This window comes from Garra rufa, chromosome 2 (assembly GCF_049309525.1).
Source record: "Garra rufa chromosome 2, GarRuf1.0, whole genome shotgun sequence".
NCBI classification, from domain to species: Eukaryota; Metazoa; Chordata; class Actinopteri; order Cypriniformes; family Cyprinidae; genus Garra; species Garra rufa.
The window spans coordinates 8068726-8095938 of NC_133362.1; the positions used below are offsets into that span (position 1 = coordinate 8068726).

The following is a 27213-nucleotide window of genomic DNA, read 5'->3' on the forward strand; positions in this document are numbered from 1 at the left end:
GAAAACCGAAGTCTTTGTTTATGAAATGAACAAATATTAAGCTCAATTTCTCGACTGGCACCTCTTTCATATCAGCGCACTGCTAATGCCACACTTTTTCCCACTGGTACAGCTGCATGCTTCCAGAAACGCTCTGTATATACACAATTCACAGCTAATGGGACGCTCTGAGGTGTCTGTATTTGGGATTTTTTGACTTTTGGGTGAACTATTCATTTAACTGAAGCCTCTTCTGCACTCTAGACACTTTAGGGATGTTATTTTGGTGCAGTGTACTTCGTCTTACACTCTTTCTCTTTCTCTGTGCACCCTGTCACCCCTTTCCTCCTGCCCTCCTCTCTTTTCCCCTCCGCTCTGCAGAGCCTCCAATCAAAAACCAAAACTCTAAGCCCACTCTGTGCTCGGTGCACCCGGGTGAACTGCTCAAGCTCAACTGCCCGCTGCCCGAGGCGGCCGCCATCGTCTGGACCAAAGACGGCTCCTCGCTGGGCCCTGACAACCGCACGCTCATAGATCAGGAGTGGTTACAGATCCGCGACGCCACCCCTAAGGACTCGGGCCTGTATGCGTGCAGTGCCGTGGGCTCGCGGGCCGGCGACACGCTTTGCTTCATCGTAAATGTTACAGGTGAGACGCTTGTCTACCACAGGTGGCGCCATCTGCCGAATAAGACTTTGATATTCGTAGATGAGTCTCCGCACGCTGTATCTGCCTGAAATTGAATGGTTCTGTTTGTCTGTTGAGTGAAGTGGAAACTGTAGTTTGTGAATGGCTTTGCATGATGGATTTACGTCCTGAGTTTGAGATTTGTTTGTACTGTCTTTACAACATTCATTGACTCGTATAAGGATATGCCTTTATGATATAAAGTTGATATGCCTGTTGTTAGCTCACGTCTTGCACCTTTTGCCATTGTGTTATACAGACATTTTGTCTTTTTGATTTAACACACTGCAAAAAAAAAAAAAAAAAAAATCAGAATATTTAATCTTTTAGGCAGTTTTCTAGCTTGCATTTATTCAGTTGCTCTGGGCTATTAGACAAAAAACTTATTAAATGTATCACACAAACCTGCTGTATATTTATAAATATACATTTATTTGTTTAAATATGCACTCACATATATATAAAATTAATATATGTGACCCTGGACCACAAAGGACATCATAAGGGTCAATTTTCAGAAAATTGAGATTTATATATCATCTGAAAGCTAAATAAATAAACTTATTGGACAATATTTGGCCGAGATACGACTAATTGAAAATCTGGAATCTGAGGGTGCAAAAAAAGTAAAAATATTAAAAATAATGTCATTAAAGTTGTCCAAATGAAGTTCTTTGCAATGCATATTACTAATCCAAAATTAAGTTTTTATATATATATATATATATATATATATATATATATATATATATATATATATATATATATATATATATATATATATTTACGGTAGGAAATTTACCAAATATCTTAATGGAATATGGTCTCTACTTAATATCCTACTGATTTTGGCATAAAAAAAGAAAATCGATAATTTTGACGCATACAATGTATTTTTGGCTATTGCTACAAATATATCTGTGCTATTTAAGGTCCAGAGTCATATATATGAATATATATTAATTAAATATATTAATCAATATATAAATGTTATGTAAATTGTTTATTAAGTCAGTCAGTTTAATTAAATTTAATACAGTAATTATAAATGAAAGGTTCTTCATCTCGTTTGTTTATTTTCTTATTCATAGGAATTGAATGACAAAGTGTGGTATCAGTGCTAAACATGTTCACATTTTAGAAGACTCCAATCAGTTAAACTAATAATATAAAAATTCTGATTGGATGATTCATATTCAGCACTGTTACCATATTAATGCATCAAAAAGAGCAAATAGTTCATTGATAGTTAGCATAGATGTTAGGGTATTGTGACGCAGGAGAAATAAAGCTCGGTTACAGTATTCCCGGTACTCTCTGCAGATGCCATCTCATCCGGTGACGATGAGGACGACACGGAGCGATCGGACGATGTCGGGGTGGACGGCGAGCAAATGCGTGAGTATCGGGACCGGGGGCCAAACACCAGCCGTCACAAAGTACCACGAGAAATGCACTTGTGTTTCCAATGTGGAGTTCTTAGAGAAAATAAACAACTGTTAGCTGTAGAAGCAACACTTTTGTTTTGCAGTTTCTGTTAGTGAAACCACACTCTGGCGACAGGACAGGCCTGCAGCGGAGTCTGATGTTAACTATGTCACCAAGCAATTCCAGCACAGACACATTCCCAGAATTCCAGGCCTTCTCTTTCCTTCTTCCTCTCTATATCTCCGGCCTGTCTGTAATTTACCTGCTAAGAGATGTGTTTTAAATTGAGAAAGACCTGAGGTGAAATATTAACGAAAAATAGAAATTCCAAAGACGTTAAAACTTTGTTGATAAACAGAGTGTTGCAAGGATGACATATTTCTTTGGCAAACCCAGAAGTTAACTGGTTTTCTCAACAAAAAGCCCAGGAGTTTCCATTAGCTTGTGGATCATGAGCTCTGTGATCAACAAACGATTTTGTTCATCAAGATAATCTTCAAGAATAAATTTCAAAGCCTAAAACCAGTCAGCAGAAGTAAAAAGCTAAAGTTACTCTATAAACCAACTACACAACAGTCGCACAACTTCATCATCACTATCACTACAAATGTACTTGTTGGAAAGTTAGAAAAGAGTGCGATTATAAACACAACAAGGCTGTAAAAGCAAGTTTTCCTCTTTGACATGATGATGTTTAATGTTGCCAATAACTTGTCCACCTTTATCAAGATGCTTAAAAATGCATAAAAATGTAACTCTGGTTAACTCTAATCACTTCACAATTTTGAGAACCATTTTTTGGTTCCACAACAAACCATTCAGTCAAAGGTTCTTTAAAGAACCATTTATAATCTGAAGAACCTTCTTTCGCCACAAAGAACCTTTTGTGAAACAGAAAGGTTCTTCAGATGTTAAAGGTTCTTTATGGAACCATTTAGACAAAAAGATTCTTCTGTGGCACTGTGAAGCACCTTTATTTTTAAGAGTGTATTTCAGGCCAAAAAACCCAATGACTTTGTGATGATAGAATTGTCCAAAGTTCAAAACTGCCAACTTATTATTTTGAGAACTTTATTTTGAGAAACGCAGCAATATCTTAAGCTTGTATTAACCACAGAACCTACACTCTTAAAAATAAAGGTGCTTTAAAAGGCTCTTCACAGCGATGCCATAGAAGAACCATTTTTGGTTCCGCAAAGAATCATTTATAATCTAAAGAACCTTCTTTCACCACTGTTTGTGAAACAGAAAGGTTCTTTAGATGTTAAAAAAATGTTATGGAACCATTTAGACTAAAAAGGTTCTTCTATGGCATTGTGAAACACTTTATTTTTAAGAGTTTATTTCAGGCTCAAAAAACCCATTGACTTTGTGACGATGGAATTTGTATGTTCAAAACTGCCAACTTACTCCTAGCTTCTGTTTTTTTTTTGTCCTGGTTAACTCTAATCGCTTCACAATTTTGAGGACTTTATGTGAAAAAGAAGCCGTGACAGGTGAGGAAAGGATATTGACTGCATTCCCACTGTTGAAACGAGCGACGTACCCGAGAGAATCTGTTTTGAGTTGTGCAAAACTAAATATTAAAGAGGGTTGTTGGAAAGAGGGGTGGAGCAAGGTCTTCCAGCTTATGGGCTCTGGTTTGGATCTGCACCAACACTTTTCTGTGTATGCTTTGGAGGTCTGGCCTTTGGCCGCGTACGAGTGGAGCTGAGGCGGGTGTGGGGGGGGTTTTGGGGTTGGGATGGAGGGGTGTTTAGCATTGTGCTTGGGGCGGTTTCGGGCTCAGTGGGTTGGATTTCTGCCCAGCTGAACCACTCAGAACTCTTTGATATTTCTGTGCAAAGGGGCCTCAACAACAGCAGTCTCAAAAACACCATTTCTTCCCCCTCTCACGTGAAAGTTTCCTTTATTTGTGAGATGTTTTGCCTGCTTATGAGGTGTGCTGGAGTAGACAACGCTGGGATTGTTTAAAGTCTAAAGGTCTGGTTTGCATGTTTTTTTTCTTTCTCTGCATAATTTGAATGGAATTGCTTGCTGGGATGTTTCAGTGTTTCTGCTTTTGCAGATACAGCTGGTATCCTGGAGTTTTTGGAGAAAAATGTCAATAAAAATCAGTGGTCAATGGAGGTCACAAGTCTTGAGGTTTCCCAGGACATCCGACCTTATTGCCCCAATGTCTGAGGGTTGTTCCAATCTTCGTTTTCTCAATGAAAACCTGAACCGTTAATAAAGATAAAAAGGAGTCGGGCTTGCAGACATGTAGTCTGCTGTCCATCAGGGCGCCGAGGTCAAAGACAACGACCGTTACGAAAGAATTCCCACGAGAGGAGATGAAAAAGTTGGGTGGTGAGGAAAGAAAACAGACGGACAGATAGATGTGGAAGAAAAGGGTTGAGTTGAAAACCAATTAGCATGCCTTCACGCTGAAGGGAAGATGTCTGTTTACACGTCTGATATCAAGTCGCTTGCAACCTTCCGGTTAGCATGTCTGTCGAACAAAAGAAATTGGATGTGATGGTCCAGTTCCTTCTTGGCAAGCCGCTGCGCTTTTGGGCCGTCTTGTTTTATCCTCCTTTTCTCTTGTGTGTTTTCAGAGCAAACGGGAATATGTTTTTATTTAAGCCGCTCACTGTGAGTTGCAGGGTTCCATTAAGCAGATGGGCGGTGCAGTCATGCAGTGCTGCGAGTGTGAATAACTGTTTCGATTTGCATCCGTGGTCATGCCTTCCTGTTTCCCCTTGCTGAGTTTCAGACGGGCTCCTGCTTTCTCTCTTTTGGCAATGGTGCATTTCTTTTGGGATATTGGGGTTGAAACAAAACTGACCTTTAGATTGATTTCCCATTTCGTTGCATTGCTCTGTGTCATCGAATCAGTGTTTTATTTTATTTAAGTTAACTTATCAAAGTGCAATAATTGAAATGTGACTCTGGACCACAAAACCCGTCATAAGTGTCAAATTTCGAAATTGAGCTTAATTATAATAATTGACTATTTGAAAATCTGGAATCTGAGGGTGCAAAAAAATCGAAATATTGAGAAAATCGCCTATAAAATTGTCTAAATGAAGTTCTTAGCAATGCATGTTACTAAGCAAAAATTACGTTTTGATATATTTACGTTAGGAAATTTACAAAATATCTTCATGGAAGATGATCTGACATAATATCCTAATCATTTAGTTTAATTTAATTTATTTAAATGCACTTATCATAATGCAATAATTGAAATATGTGACCCTGGACCACAAAACCAGACATAAGTGTCAATTTTATGAAATTGAGATTTATATATCATATGAAAGCTGAATAAATAAATTCAGCTTTCATTGATGTATGGTTTGTTAGGATACAGCTATTTGAAAATCTGGAATCTGAGGGTGCAAAAAATTCAAAATATTGAGAAAATAGCCTTTAAAATGTAGAAAAAGAAGTTCTTAGCAATGCATATTCCTAATCAAAAATTAAGTTTTACAATAGGAAATTTACAAAATATCTACATGGAACATGATCTTTACTTAATAATGTTTTGCATAAAAGAAAAAATCGATTATTTTGACATATACACTGTATTTTTGGCTTTTGCTACAAATATACCCATGCTACTTAAGATTGGTTTTGTGGTCCACATATTTAATTAGCTTTTTGATTTAAAAGCCGCACAAGGTCATATTGCAATTTTGTTTTTGAATTAATTTGTTATATGACCCTAATGCCGATCTTCTAAACTCCAGAGAGCTAAAATCATATTGAGTGTACTGTACTGATTCATCTTCAGTGTACTGTACAATCCAAAAGCTACTGTTTCTGGCTTTGATCCTAAGTTTTTCCATAAACACAGATATAGAAAACAGACTGGAGATGTCAGGGACTGATCTATGAACTGCTGAAAGCAGATAACAGAGGAGGCGTAGATACAAAAAAATCTACAGTTTGCTTGGAGGTTTTATGTGATGCATATCAAAGCTGCATGTAATCTTAAAGGCTTTGACACATCAAAGAAATATATGTATTGCACTGCAAATGTCTGGTTCTTGTTGATATTTGAATGATGCAAACAGTTGTAATTGCTTCTTCTTTCCTGCAGTGGCGCCGTATTGGACTTCGCCGGAGAAGATGGAGAAAAAGCTGCATGCCGTCCCCGCGGCCAACACTGTGAAGTTTCGGTGTGCGGCTGCAGGAAACCCCAAGCCTGAAATGCGTTGGTTGAAAAATGGAAAACCCTTCAAACAGGAGGATCGCATGGGTGGTTACAAGGTAAAGAGAACTTCTCTACTAATTCATCATGGTACATTTAATAAAGCAAAATGGGTAGATTTAAGTGTTATTGGTACATGCAGATTTACCCGAGTCAGAATTGTTGGCGTGAAACAGCTGGTGAAGCACTGACCTTTGGTTAAAGTGTACTAGATGTGCGGGGCGATTGGTCGATGTACCCCGATCAGTGTCTGTTTGCACTTCCTTCTCTGAAAACACAGCTGATCCACACAGAAGGTCACTAATGATTGAGCTGCTCACGCTCGATTGGTCTGAAGACTCAGATATGAGTCAGTGTCTCACTACAGGACTGTGAACTGGTTCTTTTAATAATCCAGACTCAAATGAGCTGTTACAGTAGTCACAGACAAAATTATTTAGTTTAATTTAATGTTATTTTGTTTTATGTGAAAAACCTTATTTGGAAAATTTTCTACTGCTTCACCAAAAAAAAAAAAATCAATTGATTGTTTTGGTTATGATCAGATTAAGCATTTTAATGCAACTAATGACAGCTAAAAAACAATGAAAACATTTGGTTTATTAATAATAAAGTTTGAATATTAATCAAATGTTTGTGTTAATGATTTGTTGTAATTAAAAAAATGCTTTTTAATAACAATACTAACTTTTAAAATAAAAAAAGCAAAAATAAGCATCAGATTATAACTAGTGTTATTTTTGTTGTGTTTTTGTCATTTAATTAGTGTTAGCTTTAAAACTTTTCTATATAGTTTTTATTCATTTTATTTAGTTTAGTACATCAAGTTTAACAAACTGAAAATTATGAAAGTTGCCTTGAAAACTAATTGGAAATATTATTTAATTGAATTTCATTTGATTTTATTATTAGTTTTTGTTATGCAAGTGTTATTTTAGTATCACTGAGGTACTTCTATAGTTTTAATTTATATATTGAATTAGTTTTTACTAGTTTTAGTTATTTTATTTTATTTTAAGGAAGGAAATTTTCAACTGCTTTACAAAAAAAAAAATCCATTGATTGTCTTGGTCATGCATTATCAGATGAAACATTTTAATAAAACTACCAACTTACAAAAACATTTGGTTTATTATTATTTTATGGTTTATAATTTTAATAAGTAAATGCTTTTTAATAATATTAATAACTTTCAAAGTATTTGCACAAAAAATTAAATGTATTAGCAAACTAGTGTTATTCTATTTTTATTTATATTTATATTTTATATATATTTTCTGCTTTAACTGTTGTTAAATTTAGTAATTTTGTTGTGTTTTTGTCATTGTGTTAGTGTTAGCTTTTAAAAATTTCTACATAGTTTTTATTAATTTTATTTCAGTTATAGTTATTTTAGTACATCAAGATAAACAAACTGAAAATTATGATAGTTGCCTAAAAAACTAGTTGGAAATTTTTTTTATTAAATATATTTAATAATTTGTTTTATTTTGTTTTGTTTTGTTTTATTTTATTTTAATTAACATGTATTTTATGTTTTATATTGTCACGAAAATACCTTAGTTAATTATAATAACTATGATTATAATTGCATTTTGGAATATACAAAGCAAAACTTCATACAAAAAAAAAGTCTCCACCTTCTGCCTAGACTGAAGCTTTTAATCCAAATAAGATCTAAAATGTTTCATAAACAAAACAAGATTATGGATAACGTGCATAAATGTTAGTGCCTCAGGTGGACAAACCCTTGTTTTGCCATCATTAACAGGGTCTCAGAAGGCCGAGGGTTGTGAAGCGAAAGTCTCCATGGAAGAGACACTGGATTTTGTGGCCTACAGTCACGAGAGCTGCATTCCTGAGGTGGGGGCGGGAGCTCGCTCGTCTGTCGGCACGGCGATATTACTTTTCCCATGGTGCTCTTGCTCGAAAAACCCTCGTCTTCTGGGCCAATTTCTCTCTCGCTTGTTTGTTCTGTCAGTGCCGCTGTCAGATTTGCCCTTCATTTTGTTCGACGTCACACACAGGTGTGAAATTGAGGATAATAGATGATAAACCTGTAGTTTTGTTTGAGAGTAGTTTGAGAAAACAAACCAAAACAACCACCTGCGTTTGGTTATGTAATCAAATACGATTCACAAACTGGGAACGTTGCGTAAACAAGTGACTGACCTAATCTGAATGTGTTTTGTTCTACTAAATTTGCTTTTTATTTGTCCCATTCAGCTCCGACTCCAGCACTGGACTCTAATCATGGAGAGCGTCGTTCCCTCTGATAAAGGAAACTACACCTGCATGTTGGAGAACGCCTATGGATCCATCAATCACACCTACACGCTGGATGTAGTAGGTGAGTCCTGTTTACATGTGTTTAGATGCTTGTTTGATTTGAAGACTGGGAAACTAGGCATAGAGGACTGATGTGGGTGTCTTTGAGTATGTATTAAAAAGAAGAACGAGCAAGGATCGTCGACCCAAAAATTAAAATTGTCATCATTTACATAGTGATAGATTTATATATTGGCCAGGCTGATAAGAATATGGACATCAGCTGATAACCGTAGCTGATTTGCAGACTGATTGAAGCGTAAATATGCAATTTCTGGTGATACAGATATGTATAATATTATGAAATATTATTACAAATTAATTTTTTTCTATATGTAATTATTCCTGTGATGCAAAGCTGAATTTTCAGCATTATTACTCCAGTCTTCAGTGTCACATGATCCTTTAGAAATCATTCTGATATTCTGATTTGCAAATTTTTTCGTCTTTTTGTCATTTTTTGTAATATTTTTTCAGCATCTTTGAATAGGAAGTTTAAAAAAGCATTTATTTGAAATAAAAATTTAAAGCGACTTTATTGTCACTTTTGAGCAATTTATTGCATACTTGCTAAACTACTTCCAGAACAAAAATTTACTCCCCCCACTTGTCATCCAAGATGTTCATGTCATTCTTTCTTCAGTCATAAATAAATTATATTTTTTGAGGAAAACATTTCAGGATTTCTCTCCATATAGTGGACTTCTATGGTGCCCATGAGTTTGAACTTCCAAAATGCAGTTGAAACGCAGCTTCAAAGGGCTCTAAACAATCCTAGCCGAGGAATAAGGGTCTTATCTAGCGAAACGAATAGTTATTTTCTAAAAACAATTACAATTTATATACTTTTTAACCTCAAATGCTCATCTTGTCTAGCTCTGCATGTACTCTTTGTATTCCGGTTCATGATCTCATCTCATTTTCTCCTCCAACCTTTTTTTGTACATCGCTGTTTCACCTTTTTTTGGTAAAGTGCATTTGATCTTCTTTGCACGTTCACTTTGAAAACACTGGGTCAGTACTTCTGCAGCGTTGTAGGACGATTTTAAAGTGGGATGGATTGTTCAACCTACCCTAACTGCCTTGAACCGGAATACACAGAGTACACCCAGAGCTAGACAAGACGAGCATTTGAGGTTAAAAAGTATATAAATTGCAATTAAAAAAAAAAAATAACCAATTGTTTCACTAGATAAGACCCTTCTTTCTTGGCTGGGATCATTTAGAGCCCTTTGAAACTGCATTTAAACTGCATTTTGGAAGTTCAAACTATAGAAGTCCATTATATGGAGAGAAAAAAACATTTCTTTTACGACCGAAGAAGAAAAGACATGAACATCTTGGATTACTAGGGGCTGAGTAAATTATCTCTCAATTTTTTCTCAAGAAGTGAACTTGTTTAATTTTTAAAAAAATATTTATTTAGTTATCAAATCATTGCTAGCTTTTAAAAATAAGTATTAGTTGACCACTAATTTTCTTTTCTATATGGCATGCAAGCTATATTTCAAGTCTTCTAAAGCCATACATGGTGTTCTTCTATGCATTATGCACATGTCTAAGCCATCATGCAGCTTTAAAAGACTTATAAGGCTTGATTTTCATTTTTTGGGGTGAACTGTTCCTGTAATTCACAGCTGTCCACACTAGTTTATTGTTTGGGTAGACCTGCCCCATCTAAACCTCAGAACCAAGTTGTATTTTTGCATGCACACACCCATGAACATGCAGACACGCCAGGCTCTCTCTCTCTCACACACACACACACACACACACACACACACACACACACACACACACACACACACACACACACACACATATACATGCTCCCTGTTTAGGGCCCCTGTTCTGGGTTAAGTAAAAGCAGTCTTTCAGAAGGTCTCTGTTTTTCTTTTCTGTTTTATTGCATGGCCGTAAAGCCCTTTTGTGTCTGGCTCAGTCTAATACTCTCATCACAGAGCAAGCAGGAGAGAAAAGAGGCAGAGGAAAGGATAATGCTGTTGTTTTTCACTTTAACGTCAGACTAACCTACCTGGGAAGTCTATGAAAATGATAAGATGAGATAAAGAGGGTCGGGAGAGAGAAAACGTTTTCCCCGTGCCGGAATGGGAGTCTTGCTGACCCTTCGAACAGGTCAATGAAAGTTGCGCTGGCCTGCATTTCAAAAGCTGGACAAAGTACAAAGCTCTGACACTTAAAAGAGCCCAAAAGACTCTAATTATCACTGTTTATTGTGGATGTCGGCCAGATTCCAGAAACTTCTACTGTAGATCATTTCCAACAATAGCCTTTTCTACCAAGTTGTGCGCACATTATGTACATATTTGAGTTTAGGACATCCAGTCACCATCCAGTTCCAATCATGGCCTGTTAGCATTAGAGTTTGACAGTAAATCAGCCATTTTAAGTCATAGTAACAGTATGTATACTAATATAGTTGCTTTTGCTAAAAACCTCATCCTCATGTTGACTTGTTTGGAACACATATTTTTGCATTACTTAAATAATATAAAGTAATTCTCTCCAATGATAGCAGTGTAAACACATTTTCTGCATTATAAACCGTACAGCAAATGCTCAAACCACCCAGACCTAGTTGGCACAGTAACTTAGTTCATCTCCACCCTGATTTTTCTCTCAACCAATCATGTGCCACAACCCAAGCAGCCCCTCCCTGACTGTTTTTGGTCCACGTATGCTAAGTCAGCAGGTTATCCAGAGTTCAGCATTCTCGCTTCGGGGATGCCAGATCAGCCTGTTAATGCCTGGCTAATGATGTAAGTGATCGATTGTGATTTGGTGGAGAATGCGAGAGAGCGACTGGCACTTGGCTGACTCAGTGTTTTTTTTTTAGAGGAGGATCTGACCTTCAACCTGGGTTTTTGGAAAGTATGATGGAAAGTTGTTTGGTAAGGGTAGTGGCTAGCAAGCTTGAGTAAGCAATATTAGGCGATAATGTGACACAATTAGGGTTGGGTATCTTTTGTATTTTAGCCATTCTGATTCTGCTGGGAAATTGTGATTCTTTACAATTCCCAGTTTCCATTCCAGTAAGGTATATTTAGACATTTACATATGAAACATATTTATTCTAGTCTGTTTTTTTTGCAAACATTCTGTTGCAGCTGAATATCATGAACAAATCAGACTAATTACTAAAGATATTTAGTAAATTTCCCACCGTAAATATATCATCTATTTCTCTTGTTCTTTAAATTAACATTAAGGACACAAACTACAGCAGGAAAATTAGGCTGCTGTCACTTTAAGACTTAATGCACAGATCCAAATGCAGTTTCAGTCTAAATGCTTCTTGCGTTCACTTAAGACATTATTTGGATGTAATTCTGTGTCTGTTCAAGCGCAAGACGACGTGAAAGAAAGCTCAATCCAGTGTTTACATACTATATGAGGCTGCTTTTTGTGCTTTAGAGAATATCAGCATGCAAAAGTGCAAAATTGAGTTTCATTATGCATCTTCTTGTGCTTGAATGGTTAATCACAATAAAATGCACACATGAATCGATAATCGGACTCAAAATCGCTTGTCTTATCAAATCCACCAATTTTGTAAATTTGGAACCAGTTCTCGACAGCCAACCCTAAATACAATCAATCTAAAACATTTGCTAGCATCTCCAAAGGAAGACTTTTTGCCTGTTCAAAAATACTATAAATAGACTAACTTGACTATAGGTTAATTCCTATTAAAGTTATAAAACTTGTTCAGTCAAGACCAGTGACTAATTTTTGTTTTCTTTTGTTCTTAGATTAACATTAATGGCACAAACAACAGCAGGAATATTAGGTTGCTGTCACTTTAAGACATAATGCACAGATCTAATATACTGCTACACATGCGTTTTCAGTCTAAATGCTGATTGCATTCACTTAAGACAAAACCAACTGTGATATAAGGATATTTGGATATTTTTCTTTGTATTTGTCTGTTCAAGCGCAAGACGATGCGAAAGAAAGCTCAATTCAGTGTTTATGCACTATGTAAGGCTGCGTTTTGTGCTTTGTGCATGCTTTGGAGAAAATCAGCACGCAAATGTGCCAAATTGAGTTTTCTTTTGCATCTTCTTGTGCTTGAATGGTTAAAAATCACAATAAAATGCACACACATGAATCGATAAGCCGAATCGAAATCGCTTGTCTTATCAAATCCACCAATTTTGTAAATTCTGAACCCGTGTTTGAGAGCCAACCCTAAACACAATTGATCTAAAACATTTGCTGGTGTCTCTAAAGTAAGACTTTTTGCCTGACTTGGATATTTTGTAAGGTTTAGATCTTTGTGTGTCAGCAAAGTTAGTCTCTGTACCTTTTTGTTTCTCATCTGTTCTTCTTCATCTGTCTGTCTTTTCTTTTCACTGCCCATCTGTTGGGCATCCTTTATCCTCTGCATCCCTTGACCCCAGCCCCTCTTTCTTTTGCTCTCTCTTTCTGCTTTGCACCATTGTTTTGAGCTTTTCTTGAGCCCCCTCTTGTGCCCCTCAGTCCTAAATCCTCTTACATCCCCCGCAAACCTTCGCTGCGTGCCTGTGAAGGTTGACCTCTCCACATCTCCTGTGTGACATCATGCTTGTGTGTCTGTGTATGTCGGGGTAACCAGGAGACGTGTCAGAATTACAGGGCGAGAGTAATGCTGTGTTGTGAAGGCTATGAGGTGTGCTTTTGTAATGTGGTTAAGTCTGTTTAGTTTGTGTTTTTTTTTTTCTTTGGAAAACGTGATGCAGTAGATCTAACTGTGTCCAAAACAAGATTATTATAGTTAACTAAAACTACAACCATTACAAAAAATAAATGTAACTTGAAATAAACTTGTTTTATGTATAGTTGAAATTGAAAATATTCAACCTCCCCACATGCATGGAGTTTCTAAGAGTTTTAAAACAATTTTGTTCCCTACCATAAAAATAAATTACTTAAAAAGAGCAATGTTGAATAGGGGTTGAATAATTATGACATAGCTGTTTATTAAAAAATCCTATAACTCAAAAACTTTACATTATATATTGACATTATCACTTTTAATATGCCAGTAAACTGTTGTAGATACAATTTATATAAAGTCCTGCATCTTCAGAAAAGCTTTTTAAAGTACTGCAGTCTCTGGAGGGTTGAATAATAATAACTAGTTTCCAAGCTAGTTTACCTTAATGTACCAAAATATCTAAAAATAAAACTGAAATAAAAAATTAATGAACTATATAGGCATATTTAAAAAAAATTACAATTATTTAAATACTAAAATAACACTGAAAATGTCACTACCAAGTGTATTAGCTCAAAATGAGTTTACTCATTATTGTGGCTTTTGGAAAACAAAATCACAGCATTCTTATTTTGTATGATCATTTCTAAGGGGAAAAGGGAAATTAGGTTCCTGATACGCCAACGCTGGTGGACGCTGTACATCTGTCTTATTTTCCCCCCACTTTGCCTTTCTTCATCTGTGTTTGTTCAGTCTTTATCAGCAGAGATAATGCAACAGCCTCTATTTTAAGAAGTTTTAACAGCAGCCTAATAGGACAGTAGTTGTGGTAATCTGAACACTGTTCGTGTATAGCTTCACTGTCTTACCTCATATTAAGCAGCATGTCTGTTTTCAATATTGATAATGATAAGAAATGAGCAGCAAATCAACATATGTGACTCTAGAACACAAAACCAGTCTTAAGTTGCACGGGTATATTTGTAGCCAATAGCCAAAAATACATTGTATGGGTCAAAATTAATTATTTTTCTTTTAATAACAAAAATCATTAGGATAGTAGATACAGATTCGGTACAGATGAAGATAGTTTGTAAATTTACTTCCGTAAATATATCAAAATGTAATTTTTGATTAGTAATATGCATTGCTAAGAACTTCATTTGGATAGCTTCAAAGGCAATTTTCTCAATGTTTAGATTTTTGTGCACCCTCAGATTACAGATTTTCAAAGCCAAATATAAAACCATACATCATTTCAAAGCTTATTTATTCAACTTTCAGATGATGTATACATCTCAATTTAAAAAAAAATGACCCTTGGTTTTGTGGTCCAGGGTCACATATTAGAATGATTTCAGAGGGATCATGTGACACTCAAGACACAAAAAAAATTCAGCTTTGCATCACAGGAATAAATTGCATTTTAAAATATATCCAAATAGAAAGCTGTTATTTTAAATTGCAATAATATTTGAGAATATTCTTGATTTTTCTGTATTTTTGATTAAATAAATACAGCCTTGGTGAGCATAAAACGTTATTCAAAAACATACCATGGCAAACTGTAGTGTCCTTGGTAAGTATTAATATAATAATGTTAATTCTTCTTTCTTTACATCAGAACGCTCTCCTCACCGGCCTATTCTCCAGGCAGGCCTGCCGGCCAACGTCACTGTGCAAGTTGGAGAGGATGCTAAGTTTGTCTGTAAAGTTTACAGCGATGCTCAACCTCACATTCAATGGCTGCAGCACATTGTGAAGAACGGCAGCCGTTACGGTCCCGATGGACTCCCTTACGTACGGGTGTTGAAGGTAGGCTTGGTTGGCCTTTTTTATCCTGCGTTTTGGGGAACACGAATGTTTTGATGCTGCTTATTCTTTTAACAATGAGAAGATGCAAAACCACTTCAATCCTTCAGGAGATATATTTTATGCCATGAAACGGGTGGTGGTCCCTCCTTTTTCACTCTCCTAAAGAGTACGAGAGATTATAACAGGCTCCCATATGTGTGTTTTTGTCCCTCGTTGCGGCACCCCCTAGCGTTCGGGCATAAACAGCTCGGACGTGGAAGTGCTCTTGCTCCCCAATGTGACGGAAGAGGACTCTGGTGAATATACGTGCCAAGTGTCCAATTATATCGGTCAGGTCAGCCAGTCCGGTTGGCTCACTGTCCTACCAGGTAAAAAATGAGAACGAGACGTCATCCCCCCCCTCGGCGTCCCCTTCCCCTCTGCTGGTGTTTTGGGTTGTTTTTTTTTGTCGTCGTGGTGGTGATCCTGGGATTTTCGCTGAGCCGTTGTGGTGTGGTCTGGTGTTTTTCTTATTTTTTTTGGTGGATCTTTCTTGGTGCCCAATCAGCCATGGAAACAAGCCTTTGGTCTGTCCTTGCCACTGCCTTCCTGTTCTGTTCAGTGTCACGTTTTCCTCCTACTTTTTTCCCTTTCATTTATCGCTTATCAAAAAGGCAGCGGCTTGTTTTCCATGTTTCTTCACTTGTGTTTGCATGAACCCTTGAGGATCTGTTGGGTTCACCTGTGTTGGGTACAGAGGTTTAGATGGCGATTTTATCCTACCCTTCCTATTTGACGATCTTCTCTGCCATTCCAAGTGGAACATCTACCATCTCTGTAATGCGTAGATGGGAAATACAACATTGAACATCTTTTTTTCTCTTCTTGGTATTATGGGTCTGATTTGTTTCTTTTCTTTTCTTTCTTCCATCTTCCTCTTCTCCTGCGTTTCCTCCTTTGTTTCTCTCAGACGGCAGGTGTGAACACTACGGACAAAGATATTGAGGTGCTCTACCTGCCTAATGTAACTTTCGAGGATGCGGGCGAGTATACGTGCTTGGCGGGTAACTCTATTGGGATCTCCTATCACACTGCTTGGTTGACGGTACTTCCAGGTATACACTCGCCTCTATTGTTCCCGTACCTACACTTCCTTTTTGTCGAAGCCACGTTGGTTGATATCGCACCAATGGTCTTTGAGAGGGAACGAGAGGCACTTGGGATGTGCTCAGCAGTGCTTGTTTTTGTAGCATTATACTCAATATGCTATTATAGTTGGTAATAATGGCCCTAATGGCCATGTAATAACACTGTTATTACAGACCCCCAAAAAATAATTTATCAATGTATTTAATTAAAATTTAATTTTCTGTTTTCTATTGAATTTGAGTTTGTTTTAGTCATTTTGTTGGGATTTTTTTTGGTCATTTTTAATGTTGATACTATGGAAGCCAGTTTCCTCCACTCAATAAAAAAATATAAAAAGGATTATTGTGACTTGTTATCTCACAATTCTGCCTTTTTTCTCAGAATTGTGACATAAACTCACAATTGCGAGTTATAAAGTCACAACTGCAAGATATAAACTCGCAATTCTGAGAAATTAAGTCAGAATTGCGTGATATAAAGTCGCAATTGTGTGATATAAACTCGCAATTACGAGTTATAAAGTCAGAATTGCATAATATAAACTCACAATTGCGAGTTATAAAGTCAGAATTTCGAAATATAAGCTCGCAATTCTGAGAAATGAAGTCAAAATTGCGAGATACAAACTTGCAATTGCAAGAAAAAAATTCTGACTTTATTTCTCGCAATTGTGAGTTTATATCCCACAATTCTGACTATATAACTCACAATTGTGCATTTATAGCTCACAGTTCTGAGAAAAAAGGTCAGAATTGCGAGATGTAAACTCACAATTGCAAGAAAAAAGTCAGAATTGTGAGATAAAGTCGCAATTACCTATTTTTTATTCTGTGGCAGATTCTGCCTTCTATACTGTACAGTTTATATATATAATTAATATTCAATTTTATTATATTAATTAATTATATATAAAACAATTATTAGTTACAAAATAATATTTTGGGCTGAAAATCTATAAAACTGCACCCAAGTGTCTCAAGACCCCTATTATTTTCTATTTTCTCTTCTCAACTAACATTTTATTGGTTGCATGTCTGGAAAATTAAAAATGTGTCATTATTTACTCACCTTTATGTTGTTTAAAGTAAGACTTTCTTTCTTCTGTGGAACACCAAATGAAAAACAGTCCAGATATAATGAAATTGCGAATGAGAAACATGGGAGAATATGTTCTGTACTCTGTTCTTTGCTCAAAACTATCATATGACTTGGAAAATATTGCATGAGTCATATTAATTACTTGATTGCTGCTTTTTTACCATTTTAAAGCTTGACTCTGGTCACCATGTGTTATAATTGTACGAAAACGAGCAGTGTTTCACTGTCGAAAGAAAGCCAGATGGTTTTAAAATGACACGAGGGTGTCAATGATGATAAAATGTAGATTTTTGGCTCAACTATAACTATATGTTTCAAAGTCTTTTTCCATTTCAGCTCTAATAACTGATTTGTTCTCTAAGCAAAGTCTCAATATTTGCTTACTTTCTAACTTGCTGGACTTAGTTATTACAGCCATTTCACAACCTCACTGTCTGTGCCTGTGTGTGTTTTTAAGTCTGATTTAGGACTTTATGTTAGATGTATACATTTTTTTTTACAATTTTAAGTAAATTCAACATAGTTAGTTTTACAAACACAAAGGCTGTCTGTCGTCATGCACAAGACAGCATCCTGTGTGCATGCTAACATGCTTAATGCAACAGCGTGCACCTCACTGCATGCATTTTAATAAGAGTCCATTTCCTGACAAGGAAACAGACCAAATCTTTGACCGCAAATGGCACCACTTACTGGTCTGCGGTCAGACAGATGGAAGCCAATGTGTGTTTGTGTGTGTGTGTGATCGTATCCATGAAGTGAGCATTTCTGAAGGACCTCAAGTGTCAGGAAGTCCTGCAATACTGTGGTCATATGTAAACCATTTTGTGAGCATGTGTATGTTCGCAGGGGCCATTGAGTATCAGGAAATATGCTATGGTAGAAAGAAAGATCACTAAGGAGATCTCTTAAATATCTCTGAGATCAAATTGAGGCTTACACTTAATTTAAACTCCAAATGTTGAACTGATACTTAAATGAAAAGTTTCCTGAGCTAAGGAAATGGAATTTCGAAATAAAATCTCCGTCTGACTGGTCAGACTGTCTGTATTAGTTCTATATTGCGACAGCCTTGGAAGGAAAGTCGTTTGTAGAACATTTAATAGTTTTAGCTTTAGAAATTGATCAATGTGTGTTTGTGTCTGTTCATCTTGCAATTCTATAGTCACTTTCACCTTTTCCTCTTCTGTTTTGTTGTCACTGGCAGAACATCTTGCTCTGAAACCTTAATGTCCTTCATAACCATCCAACATTAAGGTTCTGGTGCAATAATCCACTCACTATGCCTCACAATTTTTTCTGATCGTTCTCGCTACTCTACAGCCGAGCCAGACGCCGTCGAAACGGACTATCCTCCGGACTATGTGGAGATTGCCATCTACTGCATAGGCGTCTTTCTCATCGCCTGTATGGTGGTGATCGTGGTGGTTTGCCGAATGAGGACTTCGGCTAAGAAGCCCGATTTCGGGAGTCAGCCGGCAGTGCATAAGCTGACCAAACAGATCCCTCTGCGCCGCCAGGTAACAGAAAGTAGATAAAGAGTTCTAGAAAACTTATACACACCTACATATACACACTAATATATGAGTGATTTGTCTCTGAAATATATAATTAGTGGGAGTTACTAAGGCAGGTTTATCATTAGTGGTTTGAACCAACCCCCAACCCCCCCCCTCTCTTTTTTTTTTTTGACCCTGGACCACAAAACCAGTCATAAGGGTCAAGTTTTTTTTAAATCAAGATTTATTCACAAGCTGAATAATTAACTTTTCCATTGTTGTATGGTTTGTTGGGATAGGACAATACTTGGCTGAGATACTTCTGGAAAAATCTGGAATCTGAGAGTGCAAAAAAATCTAAATATTGAGAAAATAGTCTATAAAGTTGTCCAAATGAAGTTCTTAGCACTGCATATTACTAATTAAAACTTATGTTTTGATATATTTACAGTAGGACATTTACAAAATGTTTTCATGGAACATGATCTTTACTTAAAATACTAATGATTTTTGGCATAAAAGAAAAATCGATAATTTTGACTCATACAATGTATTTTTGGCTATTGCTACAAATATACTCGAGCTACTTAAGACTGGTTTTGTGGTCCAGGGATTTATTTTATAATATATATTTATGATACAATGATTTTTAATGATTTTATATGTGACAAAATTATATATCTCTAAATAGTATTACATGTTGACTTGATTAATACATGATTCAAATGTATATATTATAGAAAAATACTCGAGAGTGACATAATTAAGAAGATTATTATATAAATGACTTTTTATATTTTTTATATCTTGCTTTATAATAATAATTTTTACATATAGTCTCAATTTTTATAAAGTTTGTATTAAATATAGTTTTAAATTTAATTTGTGTACAGTGTTGCCTTTGTACATTATAACATTGTACATTGTAACATTATAGATGTTGTAATTTTTTAAATAACATGTAAAGTTTTTTTGTCAAAGTTGAAGGTATGCTATATGGTGGTAAGTTGGAAACATTCTTTAAAACCATTACATGTTCACAATTTTATGACACATTGCAAAACCTAAAAAATGCATGGCTTTTAGGTAACTTCAATTAAGCTTAATACCTTACTTTAAATTTTGTGCTATTATTTGTATTTGTATATATAAGTCATAGCTTCCTATATTAATAATGTCAAGCTGTTTAATGCACACAATCACACACACACATGTAGGTGTTAATGAGTATTTGGTGCTGTCTTCAAGACTCAGGTGATCAGCCATTAATTTTTCCCCTTACAGGTGTCATCCGACTCTAGCTCATCAATGAGCTCTAGCACGCCATTGGTCAGAATCACCACTCGCCGTAGCTCCGCCCACGACGACCCCATCCCAGAATACGACCTCCCCGAGGACCCGCGCTGGGAGTTCTCCAGAGACAAGTGAGCATCCTTGTGTTTCACTTCTTTAAACATTCACATGAAGACGCTGACAAACTGAATTAAGTGCAATTTTAGAGTTGCCAGATCTTGCTAGAAAAAAAGCAGCCCATAATAAACTCAAAATCAAACGGGTTATCTTGGGAATAAGCCTCATAGCAAAATATAGCGGCCTGCCTACTTTAATAACTCCATAAACTGGATCATTTTATGAGCCGAGCCCAAACAACAAGCCCAAAGATGCTTAATAATAATAAGTGGACATGGCAACCCTTCAAACATAAGCTTGACAGTGGTTTAGTTAAAATCACAGAACACAAACAAGTCTTTGGTTGTTGTAATATATTTTTTTATAAAAAATAGTGGATACTACAGTGCAGTTTTTGTAGTCTTTCAAATTCAAAGTGTAATCTTTCATCTTTTTCACTTGTAAATCATTGTGACTGGAAGCTAATCTTCTTATACGCTTACAAATCCCATTATGTCTAATTAATAACCTGTGATTACGCTGGCGCAATGTACAATCAATCATTCATAACACAACACAGGCCTCTGTTCGTTAGCCGTTATTATTCTTAGAGAAACCAAACACACATTTTTCTCATTATAAAGCAAGATACAAGTAGCTACCAGTTAACTTTGTGTTACTGACACTGACCACGAATGATCGTGTGACTGATGAGAGAAACTCACAGATTAATGTTTAATTTGCGTGCTTAATATTTATAAAATGCTTCCAATGTTTACAATGGATCCACTATCGTGGTGTTGCCAAAACTGTACCAATTGCTAATTAATGACTAAGAAAGCCCGTTTAAGCAATCTGTAATGAAAATGGTGGTTAAAAAGGAGTCTGTTTGTACTTTGATGTCTCAAGGATGATTTGTAAGCAGTTTAACATGCCATTATTCAACTCCAAACTCTAACCAAGTCTTTATTTATTAAATTAATGGTGGAGTTGCTCAGTTTTTTTTTGCTGGATTAAGCTGTTCACGATTTAGTGGATAACAGTCTGTACATGTTCTTAACTAATGGCCAGTAATATTTATTCTATAGGTGAAGGCAAGCACCATTTTATGTATTTTTAGCTTCACACCCTCTAAAGGAATTGTTGCCTTTGGGTAGACAAGCTAAGACGTGCTTCTGTAAGGAACACAAGATTTTGTTGGAAACCATTCATTTATGCTTTTATTTGTTATGCCATATTAATATTGCCTGATATTCTCTATATTAAAAGTAGATAATATTCAGAGCTTACATTTTTTCAATTTAAACAGTACATTTTCTGCCTCTAGACAGTTATCAGTCTTTTTTACTATACATAATATTTTGCTAACTGATTTTACTGGTAGGATATTTTAAAAAAAAATCAGTCTTATATACATTTTCTTATTTAATTATTTTATTATATATAATGTACAACATTGTAAATTACTGTCTTTTTACTGTACATAATATGGTAAGCTTTTCTGGAAGCATATACATATGCAATTAATATAATATACATTTTAACATAATTTTGATAACAGTACATATATACAGTAATGTTTTCAAAATTATGTTTAAAAAATAAATAAATACACTGCCACTCAAAAATTTGCGATCAGTAAGATATTTAATGCTTTTAAAGGAGACTTTTCTGCTCATCAAGGCTGTGTTTATTCGATTAAAAATACAGAAAAAATTTGTAATATTGTGAAATGTTAATGCAATTTAAAATAGTGGTTTTCTATTTTAATATACTTTAAAATATAATTTATTCCTGTGATGCAAAGCTGAATTTTCAGCATCATTACTCCAGTATTCAGTGTCACATGATCCTTCAGAAATCATTGTAATATTCTGATTTATTATCAATGTTGGAAACAGTTGTGATGCCTAATATTTTTTTTTTGGAACCTGTGATACTTTCAGGATTATTTGATAAATACAAAATTAAAAAGAACATCATTTATTAAAAAGAAAAAAAAAAACTTTTGTAACAATAAACACTTTGTTCAAAGTTTGGGGTCATTAAATGTTCTGTCTTTGAAAGAAATTAATATAATTATTCAACAAGGATGTGTTAAATTGATAAAAAGGGGAAGCAAAGACTTATATTGTCAGAAAAGATTTCTATTTTGAATAAATGCTGTTTTTTTTTTTACTTTTTATTCATCAGAGAATCCTGAAAAAAGTATCACAGATTCCAACAAATATTAAACAACACAACTGTTTCCAAAATTAATATAAAAAAAAAATTAAAAATAAATCAGTATATTAGCATGATTTCTAAAGGATCATGTAACACTGATGACTGGAGTAATGGCTGATGAAAATTCAGCTTGGCATCACAGAAATAAACTATATTTTAAATTATATCATAATAAAAATTGTTAATTTGAAATGCAATAACATTTCATAATATTTATTTTTTTCTGTATTTTTTTATCAAATAAATAGAACTTTGATGAGCATAAGAGACTGTTTTAAAAAAACATGAAAAATATTACTGATCCCAAACTTTTGAGTGGCAGTGTATATATGTGTGTATATATATATATATATATATATATATATATTATTATTATTATATTTAAAAATTCCTTTATGTATATTTTTCTAATTCTAAGTTATTTGTAGTTTAATTATCATAATTATAAATGCTTAAAATATGTATTTATTTATATTTTCATTTTAACAGATATTAGCCAAACTTTCAATGTAGTTCATTCCTACAATCCCCTATTAGCTATTGAGTTAGTGAACTCTCTGTGTTGTCTGCTGTCTTCATCCCGGCGTGACGTGCCCCAGGGCGCATACCGGGCAGAAAAAAATGTGGAATGTGAACGTTTGTGGTCAGCGTGGAGGATAAACATAACATTGATTATCTGTGGTGGGCTGGAGTAGACAGAGGCCGCCATTGACCGTACGGCACAGAGGGGGATTGTGTTATCACAGCCTCAGATCGGCCCCAGGCCCCGGTGCGGGTGTGAATGTTTACATAGCCCAGTGCTGGAAGGGGCCGGGGACAGACCCCAGCTCCTGCCAATCAAAGGTTGACTGAGGGCCACTGGCAGGGCAAGAGGTCGAATGTCACAGTTACCGTGAGGGATGAAGATGAGTGTGTGATTGGGTTTTAATGTGTGAGGGTGTGTTTGTTTTCAAACTAGAGCTAATTAAGGGACAAATTATTTCCCAAAAGTTCATTCGATGAAGTTAAGCTCATTTTTGAGCTGTTCTCAAATGAAGAGTTGGTTTGTAAATAAAATTGTTAACACTTTACTTAAAGTCTTTGTGTGTCATGCATTATAAAAGTAGTTTTAATGCATTAATTATACCTTGTAATGCACCTTATAATGCATTGTACAATCTCATGAATAATTGTATTCACAGATAATCCCATATTATAATGCTTAGCAATTAATTTTTACACTGCATTTTAAATTTGGTTTTACAACAAGATATCATGTATTACAGTGCACATTATGATTAATTATAATGCATTATACCCTTTAATTACCCTTTATATATGAGGTCAAAAGTTTACATCCCCCTTTCAAAATCTACAAAATGTCAATTATTTTATCAAAATAAGAGGGATCATACAAAATGCATGTTATTGTTAGTTATTGATAGTTGTTCATAAATCCTTTGTTTGTCTTGAACAATCAAACTGCCTGCTTTTCTTCAGAAAAATCCTTAAGGACCCATAAATATTTTGATTTTTCAGCTTGTTTGTATATTTGAGCCCTTTCCAACAATGACTGTATGATTTTGAGATCCATCTATCCATCTCAACTGAGGGACTCATATGCAACTATTACAGAAAGTTCAAACGCTCACTGATGCTCCAGAAGGAAAAATGATGCATTAAGAGCCAGGGAGTGAAAACTTTTGAACAGAATGGAGATTTTTCTTATTTTGCCTAAATATCATACTTTTTCATTTAGTATTGCCCTTCAGATGCTACAGAAGATAGTTACATGTTAAGATAAGTTAAATTTACCCTGATTTTCAAATTCAAGAAGTTTTCACCCTCTTTCATGTTTCTAATGCATGTTATTTCCTTCTGGAGCATCAGTGAGTGTTTGAACCTTCTGTAATAGTTGCGTATGAGTCCTTCAGTTTTCCTTAGTATGAAAAGATGGATCTCAAAGTCGTACAGTCACTGTTGGAAAAAGGTTGAAATACACACACACACACACACACACACACACACACACACACACACACACACACACACACACACAAATGGAAAACCAAAGAATTTGTGGGACCTGAAGGATTTTTCAGAAGAACAGCAGGCAGTTTAACCATTCTGAACACAGAATTAATTAAGGGGTGTAAACTTTTCAACGGGTCATTTTTATAAATTCAGCTATTATTTTCTCTTGTGGACTATACTGCCCTCCAAAGCCAAAGTGCAGTAACTACACATTTGGTCAAAATTGAGTTAAGGCTTAAAATGGACTTTGTGACAACAGTTTTGTCTCGTGGCAAAGTCTCCTGGTTCAATTTTGTCCCATTTCAGAGAAACGAGAGTGTTTGACTAGCTGTCAAAAAACTTTAAAGGCATTTTTCTCAGTTTCAGTGTTCGCTTAGTTACTGCATTTTGCCTTTGGAGGGCATGTAAACATCTTTTATGTAAAATATCTTATTCAGGTCAGCACTAAATAAACAATAAAATGCATTTTGTTTGATCCCTCTTATTTTAGTAAAGTAATTAACATTTTGCAAAATTCTGAAATGGGGATGTAAACTGGGGACTATTTCTGATTGAACACTGCAAGTCATTATTCGGGCAGTTCTGTACAGAAATAATACACTTCACCCCTTTAGAAAAGGTGGGAGTCTTTAACTGATGTATACGTTACAACACTCTCCTGAAACATGCTCTAATCTTTTTTGCACTTGACCAGAGCGCGCTAGTCAAGCGTTTACCCCGGTATCTAGCCCTCTCTTGCACACTTTGAGAAAGTCTCTAAATCCCTGAAGGCATATTGTTACTCACCCCAGAGGACCGTAACTCTAGCTCTCTCAGCCAGACATTCGGCTGTCACACTCGCTAATGTCTAATGTAAGCTTTGCAATGGAAGGCAAAGGCCATCCACTTAACACCTACGAGTTAAGTAAACAAAACACATGCACGCGCAACTCTGATATACAGTTAAATATCACTAATGCAACATGTTTCCAAACTAGACAGCATTTTTTGGTGTAATTATCGCATCTAGAGACTGAAAACATCTGATTGGATTGAAATGCTTTTTGGAAATGGGGATCAATACCTTCTGATGAGCTTTTGGGTTTCTCTGTAATGTTTGGGGTTTTGTGTTTGTCTGTGCAGGTTAACTCTGGGTAAACCGCTTGGCGAGGGCTGCTTTGGGCAGGTTGTCATGGCTGAAGCTCTGGGCATCGATAAGGACAAACCTAAAGAAGCCGTGACGGTGGCTGTCAAGATGCTGAAAGGTAAATATTTATGGATTAGTTTCCATGTGGTGAATGTCCTAAATCAACATTTACTCTTAGTGTACTTGCATGTTAACAGTATCTGAAGGTTTTGTCTTCATCTAAGCCTTTGCAACTATGTGCAGCTGGTCTATTTTTGCATTTATTTTAATTTATTTGAAACATATCACCGCTAATGGCTTCATCAGATGTAGGATGGTGGGAATTACCTGACTTTTAACCTCATCAGCTCATAAATTGATGTGGGCGTCACCTTTCAAATGGTTCGAATTGCTTTTTACAAGGGAGCTACTTCTGTGCTATGCTGTGAATCACAAAACTACTGGTTCGTATACGGATGGTACTCGAGTGAAAGATCAAAGCATGGCAGATACAAGCTACAAATCACACCAGCTCAGCAGACAGATAAAATTCACATGTGATATTGTACAGAACAACACACTGGATTTTTTTGGATTTTTCACTGGAGCGTGTTGGAGTGTTCGAAGATAAAGGGAATTAAACATGTCAAGAAAGATCTAATAATGTCTACCTGCTCAGACAAGGCAGTTGCTCAAAAATCTTGCAAAAACACTAGACGGACAGGCAAAGCACAATACAGACAGAATAATATTGTCCTATGGACCCTATGAGGCTAAAATATCAGTGAAAAGATGGAGCATTTTCAACAAAAACAGCAGTGTGTTATGATTCCTGCATCACACTAAGACACCTCATGTCCTAACTTTTGTTTTTCAGCATTTATGATTTAAAATTTAATATATATGTGATCCTGGACCACAAAACCAGTCTTAAGTAGCATGGGTATATTTGTAGCAATAGCCAACAGTACATTGTATGGGTCAAAATTATAGATTTTTCTTTTATGCCAAAAAAACATTAGGATAAGTAAAGATCATGTTCCATGAAAATATTTTAATTTTTTAACCATTAATATATATCAAAACATAATTTTGATTAGTAATATGCATTGCTAAGAACTTCATTTGGATGACTTTAAAAGTCGATTTTCTCAGTATTTTAAAGTTTCTGCAGATTCCAGATTCTAGATTTTCAAAAAGTTGTATTTCTGTCAAATTTTTTCCTATCCTAACAAACCTTACACCAATGGAAAGCTATATATATATATATATATATATATATATATATATATATATATATATATACAGGGGCGTCGCTGTGTCGTTCTGGGCCCTGTGCACTGACTCAGCTAAGGGGCCCCCGCTGTACTACGTTCCGGGGGGGGGGGTTGATCCTCGGGGGCCCTCCCCACACTTGGGGCCCTGGTAATTTAGTCCCCCTTTTCCCCCAACTACGACGCCCCTGTATATATATATATATATAAATATAAATATAAATATATATAAATAAATATAAATATATATAAATATATATAAATATATATATATATAAATATATATAAATATATATATATTAGTGGTGGGCCGTTATCGGCGT

General features: G+C 35.5%; 1 protein-coding gene across 6 annotated transcripts in view; it reads left to right on the forward strand.

Moving 5' to 3' along the window:
• The window catches only part of fgfr2 (fibroblast growth factor receptor 2), a 71690-nt gene that overhangs the window by 13340 nt on the left and 31137 nt on the right, over positions 1-27213 (forward strand). The window contains exons 3-11 of one of the 6 annotated variants that reach the window (XM_073833663.1): positions 361-627; positions 1990-2064; positions 6182-6351; positions 8519-8642; positions 14968-15158; positions 15388-15526; positions 18708-18910; positions 20168-20307; positions 25634-25755. In XM_073833663.1, coding sequence (XP_073689764.1) covers positions 361-627; positions 1990-2064; positions 6182-6351; positions 8519-8642; positions 14968-15158; positions 15388-15526; positions 18708-18910; positions 20168-20307; positions 25634-25755 — 1431 coding nt within the window. Of the gene's footprint in view, positions 1-360; positions 628-1989; positions 2065-6181; positions 6352-8518; positions 8643-14967; positions 15159-15387; positions 15527-16107; positions 16253-18707; positions 18911-20167; positions 20308-25633; positions 25756-27213 lie in introns of all 6 variants that reach the window. The other 5 variants (XM_073833664.1, XM_073833661.1, XM_073833662.1 and 2 more) reach the window with 5 other exon arrangements.